The 27,045-nt window shown below is 36.8% G+C and overlaps 1 protein-coding gene across 2 annotated transcripts in view; it reads right to left on the reverse strand.

The window, feature by feature from the left end:
- Positions 1 to 27,045, reverse strand: part of Uhrf2 (ubiquitin like with PHD and ring finger domains 2) — an 87,278-nt gene that overhangs the window by 6,370 nt on the left and 53,863 nt on the right. For both annotated transcript variants that reach the window (XM_059259085.1, XM_059259093.1), the window contains 9 exons: positions 20,609 to 20,827; positions 16,344 to 16,453; positions 14,461 to 14,647; positions 13,400 to 13,523; positions 13,061 to 13,168; positions 11,539 to 11,643; positions 8,281 to 8,387; positions 4,317 to 4,479; positions 3,385 to 3,525 (listed from right to left, as the gene is read on the reverse strand). In XM_059259085.1, coding sequence (XP_059115068.1) covers positions 3,385 to 3,525; positions 4,317 to 4,479; positions 8,281 to 8,387; positions 11,539 to 11,643; positions 13,061 to 13,168; positions 13,400 to 13,523; positions 14,461 to 14,647; positions 16,344 to 16,453; positions 20,609 to 20,827 — 1,264 coding nt within the window. The remainder of the gene's footprint in view (positions 1 to 3,384; positions 3,526 to 4,316; positions 4,480 to 8,280; positions 8,388 to 11,538; positions 11,644 to 13,060; positions 13,169 to 13,399; positions 13,524 to 14,460; positions 14,648 to 16,343; positions 16,454 to 20,608; positions 20,828 to 27,045) is intronic.

A 27,045-nucleotide genomic window follows, 5' to 3' on the forward strand; every position in this document is an offset into this window, starting at 1 on the left:
GGCTCCTCTAATCAATTTGACCAACACTGGGATCTAAAAAACCTTCGAAAATAGATTTGGCAAATTAAAAAAAAATTCATAGAATGAATTATTTCAGTTATTGTAATAGCTGATGGGTCTCATCTAAGGAATCATTTCCAGGAGTTTAAAAAGACAAGAAAAATAGAAACAGACTTGCACTCAAAGACACACATTCACCTGCATGGGTGCTCAGACACTGCCCACACACGGAGTGTGGGCAGAGCCAAGGGAAAGAACAATGCTGGCTGGCTTCATGAGAAGAACAGAGACAGGGACAATGAGAGATGATTTAAACCACACCCTGAAGATAGAGTCAGGAACAAAGTCCAGCACACACAGGTGGTTTAGGGGTATGCAGCTACATCATCCACATCCACATAAACCTTTTATGGGTTCACATCAGAGCATGTGCTAAGGGGGAAAAGACAAAGAACTCAAGTGGTAGCAGGGTGGGAAAGCAGATTTGCTGGGAAGAGGGAAAAGGAATGAGGAGAGTGAGAAGGGTAAAAAGCAAAGCATTCCTATGAGACATAACTCTAGCTTCCTCTACCAAAAAATACTTCAAGTGCCAAACAGAACTAAAAATACTTTGCTTTTCATCTACAGATTCAACACAATCCCCATTAAAATTCCAACACAATTTTTTTACAGACCTTGAAAGAACAATACTCAACTTCATATGGAAAAACAAAACACCAGGCTAGCTTAAACAATCCTGTACAATAAAAGAACATCCATATTTCAAGCTATACTACAGATCTATAGTAATACAAACCACATGGCACTGGCATAAAACCAGACAGATTGATCAATGGAATCGAATCAAAGACCCAGATGTAAATCTAAACACCTATGGACACCTGATTTTTGGAAAAAAAAAAAAAGCCAGAAATATACAGTGGAATAAAGAAAGCACCTTCAACAAATGGTGCTGGTCTAATTGCATGCCAGTATGTAAAAGAATGCAAATAGATCCACATCTATCATGCTGCATAAAATGCAAGTCCAAGTGGATCAAAGACCTCAACATAAAACTAGACACACTGAACCTAAAGTGGGGAAATGCTTTGAACACACTGGCACAGGAGACAACTTCCTGAACAGAACACCAAGACAGCACAGGCACTAAGACGAACAATTAATAAATGGGACCTCATGAAACTGAAAAGCTTCTGTTAGGTAAAGGACACTGTCAATAGGACAAAGTGGCAGCCTACAGAATAGGAAAAGATCTTCATCAACCTCATATCCAACAGAGGGCTGATCTCCAAAATACATAAAGAACTCAAGAAACTAGATATCAACTAACAAAAAGTCCAATTAAAAATGGGATACAGATCTAATAAGAGAATTCTCAAGAGAGGAATCTCAAATGGCTGAGAAACAAAGAAGCATTCAACATCCTTAGCCATCAGGGAAATGCAAATCAAAACTACTTTGAGATTCCATCTTACACCTGTCAGAATGGCTAAGATCAAAACCACAAGTGACAACTCATGCTGGCAAGGATGTGAGAAGAACACTCCTCCATTACTGGTGGGAATGCAAACTTGTATAGCCGCGATGGATATCGATATGGTAGTTCCTCAGAAAATTGGCAATCGATCTACCTCAAGACCCAGCTATACCACTCTTGGGCATATACCCAAAGGATGCTCCACTACAAGAACACTTGCTCAACTTTGTTCATAGCAGCTTTATTCATGATAGCCAGAAACTAGAAAACAACTTTGTCCCTCAACCAAAGAATGGATAAAGAAAATGTGGTACATTTAAACAATGAAGTATTACTCAGGTGTTAAAAACAACAGCATCATGAAGTTTGCAGGCAAATGGATGGAAACAGAAAAAAAAAATTATCCTGAAAGAAGTAACAAAGATCCAGAAAGACAAACATGGTATGTATTCATAAGTAGACATTAGCTATTAAATAAAGGATAATCATACTACAATCCACAGACCCAGAGAGTCTAAGTAACAGGGAGGGGAGGGGGGAGATGGATGGATCTTCCTAGGAAGGGGAAATAGATTTTTATGGGTGGACTGGGGGTAGGTAGGGATCGGAACAGGAAGGTTCCGGTGGTGGGGGTGGGTGGAGGAGAGAGTATTGAGGGAGATGACTGGAACTGGGGAACATGGGGGGGGGGGGGCAATGCAGAAACCTAGTGCAGTGAAAACTCCCTGGTATCTGAAAGTGACCCTAGTGAAGTCTCCTAGTAATGGGAGCTATGGAGCCCAAACTGGCCACCTTCTATAACCAGGCAAGGCTCCCAGCAGTGGGACTCGGACATCAACACGGCCACAAAGCCTTGACCTATAATCTGTCCTGCCTATAAGATGTGCTGGGGTAATTAATGGTGGTACAGAACTTATGGGAGTGGCCAACCAATGACTGGTCCAACTTAAGGCCCATGCTACAAGAGGGAACCCACATATGACAATGCCTGGAGAGCCAGGAACCAGAAACCAAACACAACTGGCAAAAAATTAAAAAGGCAGTGAAATGATTCCTAATGATGTTCTGCTATACTCATGGATTGGTGCCTAGCCCAACTGTCATCAGAGAGGCATCATCCAGCAACTAAGGGAGAGATGCAGAGACCTACAACCAAACACTAGGCGGAGCCAGGGGAACCCCACAGAAGACTGTAGGAGCCAGAAGGGTCAGGACACCACAAGAACACGGGCCACAGAATCAACTAAACAGGGTTCTAGGGGCTCATAGAGTCTGAACTGACAATCAGGGAGCCTGTATGGGTCAGAGCTAGGTCCTCTGCATAAAAATTATGATTGTGTCATTGAGTGTTCTTGTGGGACTCCTAACAGTGGGAGTGGGGGGTGTCTCTGACTCTTGCATGTTCTTGTCCTCTGCATAAAAATCTCTTGCCTGTTCTTGGGACCCTTTTCCTCTTAGTGAGTTGCCCTGCCTAGCCTTATTGTAATTTGTTATGTCACGTTTGGTTGATATCCCTGGGAGGCTTGCTCTTTTTTTTTTTTTTTTTTTTTTTAAGAAAAATGGAAGAGGAGTGGATCTGGGGAAGAGGGGATGTGTGTGGGGGGGGGACTGGGAGGAATGGAGGGAGGGGAAACTGTGGTCGAGATGTAATGTATGAGAGAAGAATTAAACTTAAAAAGCAAAAAATATATATATTCTGCTTTTCACTGACAAGTCCAGCTTTTTCCTAGCATGGTCACATAGTAGCGTGATACCCAAGAGGCCACCTTTTGTCTGGTTTCCTTCTGCATCTTTATATACTCTTTACCTCTCAGTCTATGGACAATTGCTATGTGTGCAGTGTTAAAGGCCCAGAGATGGCTATACGTTCTCATAACACATGAGCAGTGCAGACCAAGAGATCTAACCTGCAGTCGCAGACACAGTCTCCTTGATCGTTCTATTCCTTCTGAGGTCCAAGGAGCAGGTTCAACATCATCTCTTCTTAAAAGATAACGCCAAACCAAGAAGCCATGGCTGGATGAAATCTCTGGCCAGTATTTCACTACCTATATCATAATATTTCAGTATTACATTGAGATCTAAAGTTTAGACTAACCACAATACCATCATATTAGTAGTTTAAATAAATCTGCTATAATTAAATGCAACTTCAGAAGATTTGCTTTGTTTTAAGAACAGCAAATAATCAAGAATATTATTAACACATTGTGTTATGAGCTTATTTCCTATTAAGATAGTTCCCACATAAGGATATAATACTATAAATTGAACATAGTAAAAAAATAACAGAATTCTGCAAATTAGGCAGAGATAAATGGTGGTAGCTGATGTGTTTATTCTGTATCCAGGACAAATACATTTTTAATGCTATAATGTTATATATTCTGCCTTGAAAAACTACTGTTAATTATTAAAATTAAAAACATTTTAAAGATACATAGTAGCCAAGATAAATAATGGTCAAATTACTTAAATGGTTTTATCATATAAACTATATACTAAATACAGAACTTTTGGGTCTAGAGCAGAGTGCTTGTCTAGTGTGTATAAGCCATGGGTTAGAGCCCCATCAGTGCCAAACAAGAAACAAACAAACAAAAAAAAAAAAAAAAAAAAAAAACCCCACCTGGACCCAAATTAGAACTCTGCCTTAGGAATTTCAAAGCCCTTTTTCAAAATCTTAAAGTTCACTTCATGTATCTTTTACATTTCTAGAAGTAGAAATGCCAACAGAATTAGCTAGCCTATCCTTTCTCTAGCCCACCCAGAGTGGTTCCCTGTCTTAAGACCCAGAATGACCAAAAGAGACATCATGCCAGATAGAGATAAGGTATACCTTATAAATGCCATCATATCTGTTGCCTTCTTCTGGAGCATATTTGCTAATCTTCCTCCCTTTGAAACTGCGTATCACTCTGACTGGCTTCCCAGCTCTCCAATTCCGAGACTCTGCTCCAATTTTATCATCCAATGGAGCATCGCAGTTTAGGGCCAATGCCCTACAAAAGATAAAACAAAGTCTTTATACCAAGCAATCTTTCCTCAAGTACATAATTGAGTCATTAACTCAATTAAAAGGTAAATTCTGCCTTACCTGACGATTAAGATTCTATGATTCTTTCCATATTATTCCAGACAATAGGATTATGCTTTCCCCCACCAGCAGAGAAGACAAATCAGTTTTCTGATGTCACCCCCAAGCCAGGGGATTGGTTCTCAGATAGCCTGTAGGGTTCTTCTGAAAGTAATAACATCTGTGCCACGTATAATAGAAAATAACTAGAAATACATGGAATTTGCTTAAAATAATGTTTGTTGAGAAAAGGGAGAACGTTGGGAAACTAAAGGAAGTGATTGCTTTAACAGTTAATTTTTGATGAAATGAGGTAAATTGCTGGAATAATGTAGAAAGAAATCCAGAAAAATAAATTTGTCAGCAAGGTACAAATAGTTTTTCTAGATTTTCCACATTCCAGACAGTAGAAATTCTGAAAAGTCTAAAGAATATTAAGAACAAGTGTGACATGAGCATATTCTCTGAAGACCTCCACAGAAGGATAAATTTAAGTGCATCAAAATGCCAGGGAAATCATGACAGTGAAGAGATTAGATCCCCTGAGATTGATGTGGTTTATATAGATGATACACAGCCAAGGAGGACCACTGTGCAGGAAGGAGACTGTCTTAGCTGAAGCTCCCCCTCAGCAGGCAGTGGAAACTCAGTGACTACATTAGAGGTTATGAGAACTTCGGAGGAATATCTAGTTCTAAAAACAGCACAATCTACTCAAGTTGGGATCCTCCTTTAAGACATCTACCTCCTCACCTCAGTGAAAGAATAACATTGCTAACACATAAGGGTTAAAAACTGAGCTGGCTCAGTAGGTGAACTGCCGCCTTAGAAGTAGGAGAATCTAAGTTTGGGTTCCTAGAACCTCCATAAAAACTTCCAGGTCATAACCCCGAGTGTGTGGGCAGCACAAATGGGACTAACATGCACTGGGAGGATATGGGGAAAAGCATGAACCAAAGAGAGGCTAATGGGGAGAGTGGGAAGCCAGTATGATCAAACACCTTGTGTCATGTATGCAATTTTCAAATTGATGAAAATGGTGTATTTTTAAAACAATTACTGGTGTAATAATGTGTTTATAATGTATAATGTGCTTATAATCCCAGTGCTGCTAAATGAAAACATGTGGATCCCTGGGGCTTAATGATCAGCCAGCGTAGCCTACTTGGTGAATTCCAAGCTAGTAAGAGACCTTGTCTCCAAAAAAAAAAAAAAAAAAAAAAACAACTGGACAGGTGGTAGCACACGCCTTTAATCCCAGCACTCAGGAGGCAGGGACAGGTGGATCTCTGTGAGTTTGAGGCCAGCCTGGTCTACAGAGTAAGTTCCAGGGTAGCCAAGATTATACAGAGAAACCCTGTCTCAAAAAACCAAAAGGGGGAGGGGGGGACCAAACAAATATACATGCACAAAAACAGCCAACTTGATAAAAATCAGATAGAATACAAAATACTTTTTTAGGTATATTTCTTTTTTGTGGGCTCAAACTTTAAAAAAAAAAAAAAAAAAAAAAACTCAAGACTATCACTGACCTACTGACAAGGAATCTCTTAAACACAGTCATCTTCTTAAAGTGAATGGAGCGTAACTTTTCTACATGTGCTGAAACTCAGTTTGCTAAAGTTCTCTCTTTTACCTAAAGGGCAGACATTTTAAAACACTAGGAGGTAGGATAAAATATAGCCATCATGGCTCACAACATCCACTGTCCTCATCTAGCCTCCTCAGGCACAAGGCACACACATGGTTGGTACACAGACAAACATGCACGAAAAATATCCATACATATAAAATAAAATTTTAAATATTAAAAATATAGCCATCTAACTAGAGTTATTGCTGTTTCTTATATGCAACACCTATCAAATGATCACTCATTTTAAAGAGGTAGAATAAATACCTTCACATCACTGAGTGACATACTTTAACATTCACAGGTACCATTAATCATAATTACTGCTATCACTACATGGCACTGTCAATCACTTTTGGCTTCATATAAGTATACAGACTCCTGAAAAATGTAAAAGGAGTCTGAAGTATGAAATAAGACAAAAGAAAAGAAATAAGTTCTTTTATTATTATATATAAAACTCTAGCAACCAATGGCTTCAGATGGCCCTGACATAAAGAACAGCTGGGATACCTTGATGTCCTCTTCACTTTCTGAAGCAGAAGAGTTGGGAAGAAATGGGTACTGCTCAGAAGCAAGAAAGTGTCAAACTTCCTCTCAGCAGAGAAGTAAGAATGAACTGTATCATACACTGCTTGGTAAAGAGTGCATGTTTGGGGACCAAGCTAAAGTCCTTTCATTCCAGTTTTCATGTTTATAAGATTTCATATTTCTTTAGAAGACTTATAATCACAAGGCACACACACAGCTCAGTGTCTAAAGTAATCAAGTAGATGTTAAGGTCTATAAGACAAGGCAATTATTCCAAATAGTTTTCAGTCTACTTCATTTTTACAGTCCTCTTTTTTTAACAGCAAACATTTTTATTGTTGCCAATTATTTTCTAAGGAGGTTGTAATATTACTTACTAGACTATCCATGTATACCATGTATATTCCAAGTGTTGGTAATTATGAAAGAAATTTCACTAAAGCGGAGTCTTATATAACAAAAAATATAATTCTCATACTTGACAACTTAAGCCACTGTTAATTTAAGATGCGTGTTCCCTGACAACAATGTGTTAAGCTATTTCTGACTTCTAAGGTTGTCCCTCTTACAGTCACCTTCTTGTAGGATAAGGACAGCAAAGGGTTCTACTCCTATCTCAGGAATGAGATTTCACCAGCAAATCTGACATGTCTCCTCTGCTAGTTCAGTAAAATAATCCTACTGTCAGAAATAATATACAGGGTATGAAAACAAGGTTCTATGTAACCTGATATGCAATAAAGTCTTGAAATAATACTGGTATATTTGACATGGTAATAAAATAAAGGGACACTATTTAAAACTTAGTGCTTTATATTCAAAGTACAAAAATAATGCTCTTTATAGGACATAAAAATTCTTAACTTTTATATAGTTCACAAAATTTTTACTATGACAAGTTATAAAATGGTATTTGCTATCTAGGGTTTTAGTTATTTTGTTAACATCAGCATGCATTTACAAAATAAATTATTTAGAAATTAAAATTTATATCCTGTGGTAGTAAGGATGACATAAATATTAAAACTCAATGCAATGTGAAACTCCTGTAATGTATTAAGGAAATTTAGTTAAAAAGATTACTTTTATAACTAAAAGTATAGTTATATTATATAATACAAATCACTATTAATACAAATCCTAAAAGTGCCTGGAGTGCAGACTGATTAAGTTACCTAAATAGTTCACTCACCTATTCTCATTAGGCTATTTCACGTTAGTGAGTCACTTCCAAAACAAATTTGCACAAAAAAGATAAATGTGTTGAGGACAGCATCACTTTAGTTTTTGACTTACAGGGTACTAAACATACCACCTCATCTTCAATTTCACTTAAATCATATAGGTTCCTTTCTTTCAAAGGTGTCAACATGTTTCATCATGTATAGTACACATATCAAGTAAGGAGGGGAATAATTCCACTTAAAAATTAACAGTATAAAAAATTAACCAATGGAATTTTAATTTCATGTTAACTCCTAGTTGAAGAGCTGCCCTATAACTTAAATACCAGGTTATACTGACAGGATCTAACCATAGATTGCAGAGCCTTTAGAACAGCACCTGTTCATGTTTGTCAGGGTTTGATCAGCCGATGGTGCACCGATTCTTTTATTACCAGCAAGATTTTTACCACCACTTCCAGTGTATGTGAACTCATCACCTCGGTCCTACAGGGAAAGATTTTTTTTTTACAGTGAGATGCTTAAACCTAAGGATAATTTCATCAATTCTCATTTTAAAGTCAGAACATTAAGTTAAGATGTTATTGACATGTTTCTCAGAGAATTTACCAAAATAAAGCAAAATGCAATCATGTGTGTAGTATACTTTCAAGTTTTATCACTTGATCTAAAGATTTTGCTTCCAAGTTCTAGTTTCCAACATCTTCAAACACAGTTATTCTCATGTGTGTATGTATCTAAGTAATCCACAGCATTTCACAAAGTAAGGGCTTATGGGTTAGAAACATTTTATTTAATCCAATAGTAACTAACACATAGTTTGCAGGTTCTTTAAGAATAGTGTCACTTTCAGAAACATTCCATGATGGAATTCTTGGCAGTCATCTATACCATATAGAATTTTTCTGATGAATATTCAAATTTTGAATTGGACAATAAATTTTATAAAGTAAGTTTACACAAAAGCTTCACCTTATGGTTATAATAGCATAGTAATTTTTCCATATTTCATATTATGAATTCATCCTTGGCACACTCAGGTTTAAAATATAAGCATTACTATTATTAAAAAGAAGCCTGAAAAATAATTTGAAAATTAAATGCAGTATTTAGTATCTATTAAATTAGATAACTATGCTCATTCAAAACTTAGCTGATTCAAAACTCAAAATAACTCAAGAAAAGTATCTGTCTATAATTTACTCTAACAATACTAGCTGGGTAGTTATTTGACTTTTTAAATTATAACTTATAAATTTAAATTATATTATAATTTGTTTGAGTGGTGGGGCACACATGTATAGGTCAGAGGGCAACTTATAAAAGTCAGTTCTCTCCCTCTACCATGTGAGTCCTGGGAATAAAACTCAGGATGCCAGGTCTGGTGTAAGTGCCTCTACCCACTAGCCCAGTATTCTTTTTTTTTTTTTTTTACTGTAAAATCAAGATGAACTTGCCACAAGGATGCTTTTTCTACTAAATTCCTACTTTTTTGAAGGTTGCTTATTTCCATACTGCTTTTTCATTAGATTCACCCCTAACTAAAACTGTGTGCTTCCTAAGTGTTTTGATGAGGCAGGCATGGTGGTGCACACTGTCACCCCAGCACTGAGAAAGGGGAGGAAAGAAGACTAGACTTCAACTAGGGGACCAGCTTGGCCTCCACAATGAACGATGCTATCTATGAATGAATGAACGAATGCTTCTATTGGCTCCCAAATCTTCTATTCACATTTGATAATGGAATGTGTAAGGTCTCCATTTTTTAAAATAAGGAATTAAATTTAATCTATACTGTGTATTCCATTTGAAGGAACTCTAATAAACAAATACATCTACAATGGCCCAGAGCACTTTTCTTTCTTCCTTCCTATCTTTTTTTGTTTTTGAGTCAAAGCTCAGGCTGGTTTCAAACTTACTGTGTAGTTAAGGATGACCTTGAACTCCTGATTCTTCTGCCTCTATCTCCCCAGTGCTGGGATAATAGGAATGTGGCACCATTTCCTACTAAAATACTTTCTAAACTGATGAGAAACAACCTTTCACACTGCATCTGGTTTGACTCCAGAATACCCAAATTCAAAACAACCAAGTCTTCAAGTTATAATAATGAGAGTGCTATAAAGAAAAATTAGTGAGCACATAGCAGAATAAACACAATCTAAGCTAAACAGTGATTAAAACAGAGTAAGAAAAAGAAGTCTGAACATTCTTCAAGTAGTAAAAAACCAAATAATGGTTAAAATTCTACACTATACCACTAACATATTTGTACTTCAATCATTATGCCAACAAAAGCTTTCCATTATGGCAGACAAAAAAAGGTCAGCCTAGATTTGTTGTGTTTTCTAGGCTATGAAGTAGCTTGCGCAAGGCTGCTGCCTAGGAATAGTGCACACAAAACTATACCTGCTCAAGGATAATATGCTGCCACCACAAGTAGCAGAATTTCCCACACCCCCACCCTGGTACCAAACCCATGGCCTTGTGCATTCCAGGCAAGTTACTCTACCACAGAGCTACATTCCCACTCCACAATTTTCCAATCTCTAGTCTACCTCCCAGTCTGCTAAAGGAGCTGCCTAAAAATGGACTGTTGTCTCAATGCCTGTAATCACCCTAATCACACAGACCAGCAACTTCATCTTCGCTTCCCCGCCCAATTATTAGTTCAAAGCTATCTAGATACAGCCTTAATTTATCTCACAATACTCTCTACCATGCCTGTAAAACAACATAATATTGTACGACCCAGAAATTGTACTTCTTGACATAAGCACTATATACAATCGTTGACTGTGGTATTATCTGTAACAGTTACAAACTGAAATTAAACTAGGTACTCTTCAATAGGTAAATGGTTTAAGGGTGATATATTCATACTATGGACTCAGAAATAAACAAGAATGAACTATTAGTACACATCAGAGAATCATTCTGGGTCACAAAAAAATCTATAGCCAGTTACAAACTACATGACCCATGCATAATAATTCTTGACAAAAAAACTATACAAACAGGGAACAGATTAGTGGTTATCAGTGGTTAGAGGGCCTGAGGACAATATAATAACAGAAACTGTGAAAGCAGAAACATTTGGCATCCTGACTGTCAAAATCCTGGCTATGACAGTGTCTGGTAAACTATTCAGCAAAGCACTAAGAGAATGGTTATCATTTCTAATGCTATTAATTGCGAAACTGCAATTATTTCAAAATAGGCATAATTTTTTAAAAGAAATAAGCTCCACAGAGTATATACTTTCTTCATATTAATTAGTTACCAACTGTGTAGGCTAAACCAGCATATATAAAAAATAGCCGGGCGGTGGTGGCACACGCCTTTAATCCCAGCACTTGGGAGGCAGAGCCAGGCGGATCTCTGTGAGTTCAAGGCCAGCCTGGTCTACAGAGTGAGTTCCAGGAAAGGCGCAAAGCTACACAGAGAAACCATCTCGAAAAACCAAAAAAAAAAAAAAAAAAAAAAAAAAAGACACTTCTAAATCTTATAACATATAGAACCAATCACTTCAACAAAAACAATGCTAAAAAAGGACAGCTTTTTATGTATTTTAGGTACAAATTTTGTACTTTATGAAATGATCAAGGTAAGTTCTAAAGATCATATTATTACTTACAACTTCATCTGCAAATCCTCCAGCCAGAACAAGAGAATAAGCCCCATCATTGCTGCGACCATGAATGCCTCCAACATGAGGCCTATGAACACCTGCTTCGCTCACCTTTCAGGTAAAAGAAAAATATGATCAAAGTACATTATGTATGTATGAAATTGTGAAAAATAAATGAGTTAACAACTGAGTTAGCCTTACAAAATGCTTTCATACGTATTATTAAACTCTATAGCCCAATCATGTTTTACCTAGAGTCTGCTTTCTCATTTTAGTTTTCCCAAATAAATCCTGAAAGCCCTAGGGTTTTGTTTTGTTTTTTTTTCCAGGTCTAATCTTGCTTTGGGACCTGCACACTAACAGACCCTTCTACACTGTCTGGTTTTGCTCCTTTCAAAACCATTCTATTATAAACAGAACGATCCTTTCGTATGTTTATTTCTAGACCCAGAGTCTTACAAAGCAGCCCTGACTGGCATGGAATTCACTATATACCAAGCTTGTCTTGAACTTGCAGCACTCTTCTGCCTTTGCCTTCCAAGTGCTGGGATCACAGGCACGAGCCCACCATACATGGTTCAGAATGGTCCAGGTGGATAATTTTCGGTTGGGCTGTGGAAATGGCTTAGTGCCACATAAGCAAGAAGACCAATGTTTGGGTAGAGGTATAGTGGCCTACCTCTAATTCCTGCCTCAGAAGGCAGACAGGGAATCCCTACAGTAGGCTGGCTAGCAAGACTAGACTAGCAGTTTAGACGAGCTGTGGATTTCACTAGAAAACAGTAATTCTGGACATTAGAAAGCTGGTCAAAAGACCCTATCAGAGAAGCTGCTGTTGTTGTTTTGCTACACAGATATGATTTACCCATCAAACTGCCTTCTAAATAACTATATTTATGCCCACAGATTATTGCTGACGGCTTTTGTCACAGAAGTTTCTTTTCTGCAGTGGCCAGTGTTCACTGCAGACACTCCTAATGGCCAAAGTACTGAGAATAAATGACTGCTCAAAGTCCAGCCATAAGTAAGTCATCTGTATGACGCATTCCAAGACTCAGGGAACATTGCCGAGAAGGGATGGAAAGAATTAAGAGGTAGAAGAGGTGGGGAAAGGTTAAGAATTTTAGTAGTGGATTTAACTGGCACTAACTACCTCAATAGCTAAGTATTTATTCAAGAAAAGTCTTGGAAAAAATGTTAGAAAGGAAGCCTAAAGTTTAATGACATTAAATAAGAACTTATCATACAACTTAAAATTCTTTTAAATATTAAATTTTTCTAGAAGAAAAAGCTTACCAGTACCTACACAAAACAGAATAAAGCCAAGTGATAACAAAGATAAATGACACCTCACTCTAATGGTAGCTCATCTGTCTGATCCTGTCTGGGAAAAGACATTCACTCTAACAAACGATTGTCCCGTGCTACTTAGTTGCAACCCATTTGTAATTTAAAACAAATGTTAGTATCACTTCAATTTCAATTATACGAATTTTACCCTTTCAATTAAGCCAATTTCAAAGCATACCTGAACTCTGAATCTCCAAGTTGATCCAACAGGAATACCAGGGATAGGTCCATAATGATTTGAAGGGACAATGGTACATTCTTTTGTCCGACCAACACAAGCCATTCCCTGTAAGTCACAAAATAAGATGTTGGAGAAATCAATTATGTAAAATTTGTTGAAGATTTCCTATTCTCATAAGATGTGAATGAAATAACTGGATCAATAAAATCATTATTTATGCAATTTAATTGTCACTGATATAATCAATTAAATGGTTTAATCTTTTATACTACCACTACTAAAACACTATTTACTGTGACGTGTTAGTGGGAAGATGAAAGGGAGTTTCATTCTCACCCTGCCCCAGTCCCTCCGGCTTTCCGTACTAGCTGAAGGCATCTTGGCTTTCTTCTTACTCATCTTGAGTCTTTCCCCAGCCTTTACAACCTCACTGGAATCAGTTTTACAGGAAGGACAATACCTTAAAGGAATAAAAAAGAATAAAGACTATTTGGTAACATCATACTACATGTAAATTTAGATAATGGCAAGTGTATTTATTTACTATTGGAACCTTGTTCTATTTAAGAACTCCATAAGATTAGATACAATATCCAATATAAAACGCTTAGTATATATTAAGTATTTAATTACTAAGAACATAACAGTAAATCCAACATACTAGGGGTAGACAGCCATTATAAAGGCCGATTAGACATAATTAAAAACTAAAGGATGAATATTATATTGAAGCTAGCATAAGAGGAAAATGCTTCCAAGAAAAAAATGACTCACTATGAAAACAGAGAAAAGAGTAAGATTTAAAAAGTTGAAAGAGACTGAATCTGGCTAGAATGTAGGGTATTTAGGGAAATAAGGGAGAGATGTAGTATGCCATATAGATTGAAAAACAACTAAGTCATAGCATTCCAGGTCCTTTAAAGACAACTTAAGGCCTTTGAAGCAAAAGCTAAACAATGAAATTTGTACTTTTGAATGACTCCCTACTAGAGTATGACCAGAAAGATAAGACTACAAAATCAGAACCCAACTCAAGAATTATTACAGTAAATGGATCAGGTGTCAGTGCTAAGTGACAGTTATCTATGTCATTTTAAAGACTTTAATGTACTATGTAGGTTTAGAAACTCATCTGGCCAGGCATGGCGGCACAGTCCTAGAATCCCAAGCACCTGGGAGACATAGGTAGGCAGATCTCTCAGTTTGAGACCAGTCTGGTCTACATAGCAAGTTCTAGATCAGCCAGGACTACATAATAAGAAACTACCTGAAGAAAAATAAAAAGAGGAAGGAAGGGGGAGAGAGGTAGGAAGGGTAAAGTCCACTCTTAGAAGATCAGTCTTATTTGTAGAAAAACAATAATTAAAAAGGAAAAAGACAAAACCCGAGGATGGTACCAGTATTCTTCTTCTGGGACTTTCTCCAAAGGTGGACTCAGGCAGTAGATATGATACGCCATATTGCACTCATCACACAGAAGCTGCATGTTGGGATCCCGTTTCTCTCCACATTTATGACAAGAACACATGTGACATTTCTTATCTGAGTCTCCACCACACAGGTCACATTCGGGGTCATTTTTCCCTACAAAGAACAAAATTTTGGAAGTTTTATCTTTTTGTATCTATTATTCTCATAAAGAAAAATCCACTGAAACAGCATACAACTTACTTTTTAAATGAAAAAAGAAAAAATGTACTGAAAAGAATAACCCAGGGTGAGATCTGATAAGTGCCTCAGGCCAGAGACATGGCTTAGTAGGTAAAGGCATCTGCTGCCAAGCTGGGTGACCTGAGTTCAATCCCCATAACCCACATGATATAATGACAGATTTAACTTCAAGAGTCTTCTAACCTCTACACTTGTGTTGGGACACACATGTATGTATACACATACACATGCATACTTGAAAACAAAGAAAAAAAGAAAAAGAACTAACAAACAAATGCAAAATGCTTCAGGCCAGACTTACTGAATCAGAATTTCATGAAATGAGCCCATGAGTACACTAGCGTGTGTGGGAGGCGGGACGTAATGGCAATGAACATAGGGACAGTGTATATCTTTGCCATCAATTGCATTATATGCATATTGATTCACAGGCTTCCCGATATGTCCATCCACATTCCCATGGGAAGTCCAAAGAACTCACTGAGGTACTATCTGATATCCTAGAGTGTTGTAGAATATTACTTGAAGGTGTGTTACTTTTGTTTATGTTGCATTTGTTGAACTCTGTAAAGCTGTGTTACTGTGCCTGTCTAAAACACCTGAGGGTCTAATAAAGAACTGGCCGGCAATAGCAAGGCAGGAGAGAGAAACAGGTGGGAATGGCAGGCAGAGAGAATAAACGGGAAAAAAGGAGATGAAGGAGTGAAAGGAGATTTAAGAGCCAGAGAAGGAGGAGGCTATCAGGGGCCAGCCACCCAGCTACACAGCAAGCCACAGTGTTCAAGAGTAAGACTTACAGAAGTAAGAGAACAGGAAAAGCCCAGAGGCAAAAGGTATATGGGATAATTTAAAGTTAAGGAAAGCTGGCTAGAAACTAAGCCAAGCTAAGGCCAAGCATTTATAATTAAGAATAAGCCTCGCCGGGCGGTGGTGGCACACGCCTTTAATCCCAGCACTCAGGAGGCAGAGCCAGGCGGATCTCTGTGAGTTCAAGGCCAGCCTGGTCTCCAAAGCGAGTTCCAGGAAAGGCGCAAAGCTACACAGAGAAACCCTGTCTCGAAAAACCACAAAAAAAAAAAAAAAAAAAAAAAAAAAAAAAAAGCCTCTCTGTGTGATTTATTTGGGAGCTGGGTGGTGGGCCCCCTCAAAAGAGCCAAGAAACAAACAACAACACTAGAGCCTTTAGGCCTCTGATGTTAAGGATGGATAAAGACACAGAGAGATTGTTGGTAGTAATGCATACAGAGAGCTAGTGAGATGGCTCAGCAGGCAAAGGCACTTGCTACCAGGCCTGACAACCTGAGTTCAAATCCCAGAATCCACAAGGTGAAAGAGAGATTTCCTAAAGTAGTTCTCTAACATAAACATGCACACTGCGACACGCATATATAAATAATTTTAAATATTTTTTTTTAAAAAAGAACACACATGGATAAGCACTTGAAAGATCATTTTACAAACAACAATAACTTACTACAAGCTACCTTAAAAGGAAGTAAATTTGTATGGTCCACTATTTTATAACTCTTGTAAAGTAATTCATTGGTCAATAAAACTAAATTTCCACTACACAGCAAATTGAGTCTAAGCCTAAAAGAGAAACTCATACTTAAAAACTTTCCATCTGCAAAGGAAATAGGATGGGCTCCAGGCTTCTCAATCTTGAAGATTTCATCTACAAATATCACCCGGCAGTCATTTAATGTTCCTTCAGAACCCCTGTTTAAAAAGAAGAAGAAACATTAATTTCTATCAGCAAAAATTAAATTATGTAAAAACAATAATTACAAGTCACTGTGGAAATTCATTTTTCCAAAATATAAATTGACTAAGCTAATAGCTATTATAATTATTCTAGTCTTTTGTTTTTAGTAGTAGTCAATCCTCAAAGTAATATGTAACTTCAGCAATATCTTCTCATTTCTATTAAACTGAAAACATCTTGTTAAAAGGAAACATATAGGTAAGAGTGAGTATAAAGCCCCCTTCAACCATTATATGCAAAGGCTCTACATACAGTCATAATTTCTATATGTGTAGGATACCACTGAGTTATAGACTTGTGTAACAATATTTTAATAGTATCTTCATTTTTAATATGAAACACCATCTTCTAGTTTCATATATTGTATGCTTTCAGGACTGGATACATAACGTTTAACTTCAATTCTAATATTGTTTTTAATCTCTATAGTGTGTTGGCAGAAACTGAGCACCCAATCATTTTTACTAAACCCAAATGGTATCAGGGTTATTTTCAATCTTAATATATGTGCTGTTTAAAATGGCCAGTGAAACAAATGTGCTTGCAAACACAGAAATGGAACTAGATTTTCTTTATTATGAAAAAACAAATAAATTCTTTGTGAGAATTCAAACATGGGCCAGGCACTAGACAGTGGTGGCATACAATTTTAATCCTGGTACTGGGGGAGGGAGGGCAGAGGCAGATGAATCTCTGAGTTCTAGGCCAGCTTGGTCTACAAAGCGAGTTCCAGGACAGCCAAGGCTATACAGAGAGACCTAGTCTCAACAAATCAAAAGCAAAAATATCATGGGCTGAGGAAAATAATTTAAATAGAGCCAGGGGTGAATAATTTACTTCAATAAATTCCAAGTCACAACTGTCTCACATTTTCTTTTTACTAAGTTCACTTTGTGATTTTTATCTTTAAACTTTCTTAAGGACAAAAAGGAACTCATACAGAAGATTTTTTATCTCAAAGTATAATAGTATATTCCTTCTCAAATAATCAAGAGAATAAACTAAATTTTCATAGGAAAAAAAATAACTCCAGAATAATATTAGGAAAAAAGAAATTCAGAGACTTTATTACTTCGATTATCTGGTAAGAAGTATCTGTCTTATAAACTTAGCATAAAGACTATATAAAATTCTCTCCTGTTAATTAAAATAAGACTCAATTATACTTCTAATATTTCTAGGCAAAAATAAAGTGCCCTCTTATTAGGTATCTTTTCAAATATGAAGGAAGCCACAGTTACTTCATTTATACTTATTTGCATATTCTTCAGTTTCCTACTATGACTGGGAACTTGTTTCTCCTTTAAAAATATTATTAATTATGTGAATGTGTAGGGTTTGTATAAAGTATTGTACATGAATACAGGTACCTGAAGAAGCTAGATGCACTGACCCCCTCAGAGCTGGAGTTATAGGAGGGTTGTGAGCTGCCTGACATGGAATGGATTCAAATGGGTCCTCTACAAGAGCAACAAGCACTCTCAGCCACTGAGCTTTTTTTCCAGCCCTATTTATCCTTTTTAATCATAGCTTTTGCTCTATATTTGGAAGACATGTTATTAGGTACACATAGATTTAAGGCTTTTATTTATTTGCTTTTGGCTCCTGTAGTGAATGCTACAACATATCTTTTTTTCAAGAGAAAGTAGCATCCATTTACTTAAGATTTTCCCCACCTTTACCTTTTCTATTAAAAATTTAATATCAAATATAATACAGAAAACTATACTGGTAAATGGATAACTGGAGCAACTGTGAGGAACATATCCTTTGTTGTCATCAGTGATGACAGCAGACAGAACTGTCACACTACCTCAGAAGTAATCATTTCTTCACATCTTCTCAAGGTTACATTTACCTTAATTTTCTGTAGTCTTATTGCTTGTCTACCTCCCTAAGCATATGGCATAATTTCACCCATACACTAAGTATAATCTACAAATTCTCACGCTCTTTTTCTTCCTTGCAATTGCTTAAAAACACTAGCCATTTATCCAAATGCTTCTCAGTCTTGGTTTTGACATTTGTATTCCCAGGGAATGGTCATCATTTAAGTTATCACTCTTAAGTGATAAAACTAAAGACACTCTATAACCTAGCATTCCACATGTGTGCATGAGCTCACGGAGACCAGAAAAGGGCACTAGATTCCCTGGAACTAGAGTTACAGTTACAATGATTATGTGATGCTTATGTTAGCATAGAGAACCAAACCCATGTTCTCTACAAGAGCAGCAAGTGCTCCTAAGACATCAGCCTCTAGGAAGATTTTTCACTATGAAATAAATACCTATCCCCAAACCACCCTTGCTTTTATTACTCTTATTTTCCTAACTCTTGTAGTAAGAACTTAGTAGTGTTCTGCGGTTGGGAAAGCTATAATGTCACTGTCAAACCAATCAAATTTGCCTGTCCGTCTTTTCACTCATCCTTAGTCTAGTCGCCAAAGTAATTTTCTACCTCAGGATCATTTAGATCTTTTAAAAACTTTTTTAAAATTTAAAAAAATTTTCTTTTCCTTTAAATTTATTTATCAATTTATTTTGAGACAGGGTCTCACTATGCAGCCCTGATTGGCCTTGAATTCAGGGATCTTTCTGCCTATGCCTCTCAGTGCTCTGATCTAAAGGTATGCACCATCATACCCCAGATCATTTCTTTTTCTAAAGCTCAAATGCTATGAGTTTTGTTATCTCCTGTTGTACACACCCTTTTTTATACTTCCTACAATCAAGTATAAGGTTCCCTATATAGTCAAGTTATTTTGGTGGTTTCTTCAGAATTGTATACACATCTGAATTTTAAATTGTTTATAAATTCAATTACATCCTTACTTGAGTAACAGAATCACATTTGTAGTTCTGTACAAAGGTCTGAAATCCATTTTCTAAAATATGAGCTTTGATTCTAATATTCTAATATGAAAACAATAAAGTAAAAGCTTTCTTCAGCACATCCCAATAGTCTTCATCCTGATCTCATGGTTAGCAACTATTTTCATGAAGGGTCAGACAATCAGCAGTTTAAGCTGTGCAGCCAGACGATTTCAATTGCAGCTCCTCAAAGCTGTTTTGTACAAAACCAGTGTAGATAATAATCAATGGGCGCTGCTGAGTTCCAGTAAAACTTTATTTACATGCACAAGCAGTTAGTGGGCTGTAGTTTATCCATCCCTGCTCTCTACTAATCACAAATAAATGTTTGCTTACTTGCACATTTGTCACCTTTTGCCACTAACCCAGTTAAATAAAACATAAAAATATTTCAATTTGACTCTCTTAACAAGCAAAATCTGTAAATGTCATGCTAAATTCTCACTGTTCAATACATCAAATCTTGTATATATTCATTATAAAGAAAAGAAATGCACATAGAAGGAGTTTATAAGGAAAATTTAGAAACTCCTTACCACATATTATCTTTTTAAAAGGCAACTGAGTGGTTATTCAGTCAATAAAAAAAAATAAATAAATAAGAAGCAGAGAGAGGGATAGTAGTAATAACTTCCCAGCTTTAAAAGCTCTGTGAGACAATGCCTACTACTGTATCACTTGAGGAAAATCCTGCAAAGTTATAAGCTAGAAAAGAGATTAAGTTGTTATCTACAGCAAATATGTTAACATGGTTCCTAAGTGGGTTTTTTTGTATATTATTGTGAGAATTACATTATATTATATTATCAGAATTCTAAGCTGGGTTGTGGTCATGCATTCCTTTTATCCTAGGACTCAGGAGCCAGAGGCAGGCAGATTTCTGTGAGTTCGAGGCCAGCTTGTTCTACAAAGCAAGTTCCAAGAAAGCCAGAGGTGTTATATAGAGAAACCTTGTCTCAATAAAACAAACAAACAAAGAATTCTAGGAAGCATAGGCTTCTCTAAAATTATCTTTAACCTTAGAGATGAAGATACGTTAGGTCTTAATAAAAATTCACCTTAGAGATGAAGATATGTTAGGTCTTAACAAAAATTCTCAAGAATTTATAAAAATATTCTCCTATAAAATGGAAATTTCTCTTTAATTCCATCTTCTTTAATAGGAATATATGCTTCACATCTGAGAATTGTATTTCTAATTGAACAACTAAATGGTGTTAGTGACAAGAACCTTACCCCAAGAAAATTTTCACCCGAACTTCTTTTTTGGTCCTTGAGATTGTCTTCAGTGTGGTAATTTCAGCATCATACCAAAATCCTCTTTTGCCTGGATTTTCTACATTGTAATTAACCATTACCACATCACCAACATTGAGCTCATTCCATTTTAAAGTGGTTCTTGCTCGTGGTCGAAGATCTTTAACATTCATTTCTAGTGTACCACTTTCTGGATATCTGAGGGAACAGGAAAAGAAACCACACAATAGAGTTCAGAATTATTTTCACAGGACGCTAAAATTGTATGCAATGTACAGAAAGACTTAATTTGCAGAGTTGAGAGAAAAAGTCCAATTTCCACTGGTGGGGGTGGCACATGCTGGTAGAATATGCTAAAGATATGGAGGCAGGAGAATGAATTTGAGATCAGCCTGGACTATACCTTAAAACATATACAGATCTATAAAGTAAACAGGTAGCAATATCTGTTATTACTGGGTACATTTTTCACCTGTACTGTGACACTGACTGGCTGGTATGTATAAATGTGAACATAAATGAACTGTCTCCCCAACTCAACTAAGCCTTGGACAGGAGCCTTTTTTCATGGCTTTCAGAGTGTTAGGCAAGTGTATGGTTCTGTATCCATCATCATATTAAGTTGGAGTTTCTTTCCAGACTCATTTTTCTTTGTGTGTACATGCATGTGTGAATATATACCACGTGTGTGAAGGTGCCTGCTGAGGCCATCATATCCCCTGAAGCTTGAGCTACAGGCAGTTTTGACAACCCAAATTCTCTGGAAAAGCTGAAAGCACTCTTTAACTGCTGAGCCACATCTCCAAACCCTGGGGTTTCTTTATGTAATGAATTTATCCTGCCATTTATTACTGTTATAATATTCTAAAAGAGACTCTATACTTTTCTTGATACTTAATGATGAGCACTAATGATTTTAATTACCAGAGAATTCTTTTTAAAAGCTGAGGAAGATGTTAATCACTAGCTAAGAGACAGAGTATTTAAAACAAAAACTTGTTTCATACTTAAGTTTAAGAATTACATCAATGGGGGCTGGGAAATAACTCATCAGTTAAGGGAATTGGAGGACCTGGGTTCAATTATCAACACTCACAGGGCAGCTCACAATCCCACACCCTCTTCTGGCATTTGTGGGCACCTGGCAAACACATGGTACAGGGACATACATGCAGACAAACATCCATACACATTAAATAAATTAATTAAATAAATAAATAAGTAAATAAAGTCAATAGTGGCTGAAGAGAGGGTTCAGCCACAAAGAACACTTACTGCTGTATTAGAACACTTGCTCTTAAGGAGGAGTCTGGTTCCCAGCACCCACATGACCATTCACAACTGCCTGCAACTTCAGTCCCAATAGGTCCTACACCCTCTTCTGAGATCAAGCACAAAGCACATACATGGTACACAGACATACATACACGCAAATTGCCCATACACATAAAATAAAAATAAAATTTTTTAAATTATCACCATCATTTTATCAGATCTCGATGTCAGCTTCTCCCTGATCTTAGAGTCAGTTCACCAAGTGTCATCATTTGCTTCATTCGTGAACCTAGCTAGCATGCCCCAGCAGCTTCCACTTCCCCAGGAAAATACTCCTGTTACAATTATTCTTCTTAAATGTAGTAATGCTTAAGACCAAAAAAATAAATAAATCAAATAAACAAAACCCCACAATTTTATATGTAGCAGGAAGTAGAACCATGGGGGCAAGAGACACCCCTAACATAATCCTTGACCTCAATCCTTTACAATTTATTTTAAGCCAGGCATGGTGGTTCAATGCCCTTGAAAAGCAGAGGCAGGCAGATCTGAGTTGAGGCCAGACTGGCTACATAGTGAGTTCTAGGACAGCCAGAATTACAAAGAGAGACCCTGTCTTTAAAAAAAATTTTTTTTTAGTTCCAACTTGTTGACATCAAACAATACACCCTGGCTTCTATAAAATTAGAACCTGCTGCAGCCTTTGTGCATTACTGATTACAAAGAAATGAGTAGCACCTACTTCCACTCCTAAAATGTTCAATCAATGGAGATGAACCACACTGCCATGGTACTTAAAAGTGTGGGATACAAAGTAGGGTCTTACCACCATCTGCAAACTCACTAAAAAACACATTCTCGCGCTACACTTCAGGCCCAAGTAAGGAATTCAGGAAATGAGACTTAACATTAACTTTTACAAATCCTTTCAGTCAGTCAAGTTAACCACATCCTATAGGAATACAAAAATATTCATTATATCCTTGGGAATCAGCATTACTAAGGCAGAAATTATCAGTGATGGTGGTGCAAGCTTTTAATCCCAACACTCAGGAGGCAGAGGTTCGAGGATCTCAGTGAGTTTGAGGCCAACGTGGTCTACAAAGTGAGTTCTAGGACAGCGAGAGCTATTACACAGAAGAAACCCTATCTTGAAAACAAACAAACAAAAATAAAACCAAAAAGAAAGAAGGCAGAAATGAAGAGAAGAAACCTGGCCCTGAGCCAAGTAACTTGAGTCACATATTCAGATTCCAGCTGATCTGAAATCAGAAGCTGCTCCAGCAGCTGTAGTGGTTCTTCCAAGCAAACAAGGGCTATTCAAGCCCATGACTCTCACAACATATCTGACTTGCCTTCAATGAGTCCAATACTGTATGAGATCTTTAATAACCCAGTTTAATCAATTCTCTACGTTTCAGTTAATTGGACAAGGAAAAGTCCAGTATTGTGAGGGGCCCCAGAGTCATTCTGGTCCATTTATCCTAAGTGCCGTAATTCCCTTTGGCAAACCTTTCAAATAATTACCCTCTGTTCAGACAGTAAATGATGGAAGCCTTGTCCAGACAGTTCTGATACAGGAAAGAGAAAGTAGTTGATACAGAACCAGAGATAAGCATTGGGAATTTATTCATGTCTTAATCCCATGAAGAAATTCTCACTCTCCTCAGAACAGAAATAGCATTTACAGCCTTAAATCCCCCTGCCACCTTCAATTATGTTCTCTTCCAAGAGGTATTTTTAGTGGATTTCCTTTAACTCACATAACAAAAGTTTTTATTTCTTTACTACCCTTGGGTCTTCATTCAAAATAGGTTCCTTTTTTACCTTGCCTGGGTTTAGAGTTCCGATTTGGTTTCTGCTACTGTGTACCCTTGGGAAAGCAATCCTAAATCTGTGACTACTGCTCATCCATAAAAACAGGAACTTAGTGTCTCATTTGGTAGTTTTAAAAACTAAAAATTTTAGGACCTCTGAGGTACTTAACACAGCACATAATAAACATAAGTTGCTAAAACAAACAAACCCTAAAGAAACATTCTTTGACAAGTGCAATTACATCAATAGTTCTCTTCTAGTTCAGTGGTCAAACCTGGATATAGAAAAAACTGAAGTGAGAACTTTCCTCAGTATACCATATGAAGAAGTTACATTTGCTTTCTTTTAGAGATGGGGGTTTCCACACTATCTGGAACTCACAATGGAATTACAGATGTGATCCACCAACCCAGCTAACTAGATGTTTTAATTCTTAAAACGTGAATTCATTTTCTGCCTCCTTTTAAGATGAAAGTTTCTGTTTCAGATGAGATTATTTTCTCAGCTATAATGTGAAAGTTATAATTTGATACCATAATGTTATTCACCAGTCTGAATTTTAAAAAAATAAGCAAAAAAGCATGTTTCAACAGTAAAAACACCCTCCATATGTCTAAATTTTTCAAAACGTACATACTCAGAATGTAAACATTTTGAAAAAACTAAAGAGCTCAAACAAAGATTTTCTTCTTTTTGGCTGGTTTTTATTAGGCTGAGATAGGCCTTACTTTGTAGCTCAAACTGTTCATCAACTTGCAATCCTCCAGTCTTGGCCTTCCAAGTGCTGGGATTACAGGCATGTACCACCCAACTGACCTCCTATTTTACATAGGAAGGAATTCTGAACATGGACAAGTTTAACTGCTATTGCGATCACCAGGCTTTGTGCAGGATTTGTGATTATACATTATGTGTTAGAGTTCTTAAGACCATCCATAGGCAAGTGATTCACCAGACTCACAGAACTCCTCAGAACGCAGCCCATCTATGGCTATGATCTCCTACAGGCAGAGGAAACTAGACACAGCAGATTCAAGCTTTGAGGATCCTGTTTCACACAGGACATGCTTCTTCCAACCAGACTGTAACATGCAAAACACACTTTACCATGTCAAAACATTGGAGTGTACATGTTATTAGAGGATGGCCATATAGGGCTCACAGTGCATATCAAAATTTCAAAGCATATTGGGGACAAAGCATGTATTCAACTTAAGTTGTACTAAAAAAACAAATTCTCCTAAAAATCTATACAGACCTTTATATATTATATTTATAGACCATTACAGAACGTAGACTGAGAGCTGATGTCAGTTCTTTCCAAGAAATGCTAAAAAGAATCATTCTTACATATTTTGTTGGCTGATGTTTTGGGAAGCCGATGTTACGATGAAGGTGACAGTTCTAAAGATATGGAGAAGTATCATAACTAGGCATTAAAGGCCTTTAGACCATGATTGTGGTCAATTGTATAGAAAGGAAAAGGGGAGTTTTGGACATGAAAGGTCTCAGAGATCTGGGGAAGTCTTGGCCAAACCAATACTGAACTCAGGTACAGAAATTAACCAGGGGCCCTAGAATTTCTTGTGCTCAGAAAGAGTATGACCTTGGATAAATGTTATACTTATAGATGAAGGTTATCAGCTAACTCAACTTCTTGAATCTGATGGTAGAATTCTTTTTTGGAGCTCTGAGCAGTGTACCCACCAAGGACACTACAGCTGCATTTAAAGCCATTTACTCCTCAAATGATTTAAACTGTGACTCTCTTAAAAATAATCCTCTGGTACTCAGTATGCAGGTACAGATAATAACAAAACTGGCCATGAGTTGATAATGACTCAAGTTAAACAATTCATTGTTGTTCTCTCAACTTGCCAATCTGTTTACAGATTTCTATAACAAAAACAAAAACACAAGTTAAAAATATAAACACAAAGACGCTCCACATTTTTAGAAAATTCATGCTAACATTCAATGCTTATAAGGACAAGCAGTCTTTTGCCCCAGTCCATCACACCTCTGACTTCTATAAGTATTTCCTTTAGGCAACTGCTTTTTAGTTCTTTTTTTTTTTTTTTTTTTTTTTTTGTAGGACATAACAAGGAAGATGCTTTAAAAAAAATTCAAACCAGGGCCTTAGGCACATTTGGTAAGCAATCTACCACTGAGTTTTACCTCCATCCTCAAAGTCATTTCCCAACCATCTCCACATATTCAAATAAGATGCTACTCTGTAATTTCAGATGGTTACTCTACCTATCCCTCAATCTACTCTGTTCCCTCATACCTTCTACATAGCACATAACAGGAGTTATTCTAATATGGATACATATTTTTATAATAATTCATGACAGAGAAAGTAGTCCTTTTATCCTAATCCTGCAGATGAAGTGCAGAAGTAAAATAACTTAGTTAAAAAACGAGATAAGCAGATGCTTCAAGCTTATCTTGTTTTTGACCCCATACTCTTAAACAAAAGCTGACAAACTTCTTGTTCTTACAAGCACATTATACCACGTGGCTTTTAAAGTCAGTATTTTTAACACGTTGACTTAATAGTACTCACAGCTAAGTAATAAAGAATAGCTTAATTCAATTTTTTGTTTTCTTTCTGGTAACTTTTCTTCTTGGTTGCTGCTTAGTGTTCTAGATTCTGCCAATTATAAAACTTATTTTTTCTTAAGATTCTCTACTAATTATCATTTGGTATCTTCAAAATTCCTTTCCTAGAATGTTCTGTCTTTTCCAATCTGAATGGCCTATGCCAATCCAATATTTCATGGTGGTATCTCCTTCCGTTTTTTGCTGTGTCAAACACATTCTTATACACTCTCACACCTTTTTTTGGGTTAAACACAACACAGTAGAAATGGCTAAACTGATAACACAAATTAACCACGTCAATAATTCCAGGTCCCATTCACATGCCTACTTCCAAAGACCCAGTAAACTTAATGCCTGAGCCTTTCCAGTGTTCTCCAAAGCCAGTTAGTTTCTAGTCCATGTATGTTAGCTTTCTTTGGAACGTTGCCAGGCCCCAGAAGTTGTTCCAATTAGTCACCACCTGGGAACACCAGGAGAGAGCAAACCGTGGTTCAAACACTATGAAAGTACTATGGGTGATGGTTATCAGCTAACTCAACTCTTGAAGCTCATCAGAATTCTCTTTTGGATATAAAAGCAGGGTTTCTACTTAAGTCACTAAAGACACATCTAAGGCCATTCAAACTTTCTTAACTTTCAAATTTTTGTGCTTTCTCTTTTCCCTCCCCTCATAAGAAAAGGGTTATTTAACTTATTCTTTTACTGTCTTCTAGGGA

This window comes from Peromyscus eremicus, chromosome 1, assembly GCF_949786415.1.
Source record: "Peromyscus eremicus chromosome 1, PerEre_H2_v1, whole genome shotgun sequence".
NCBI classification, from domain to species: Eukaryota; Metazoa; Chordata; class Mammalia; order Rodentia; family Cricetidae; genus Peromyscus; species Peromyscus eremicus.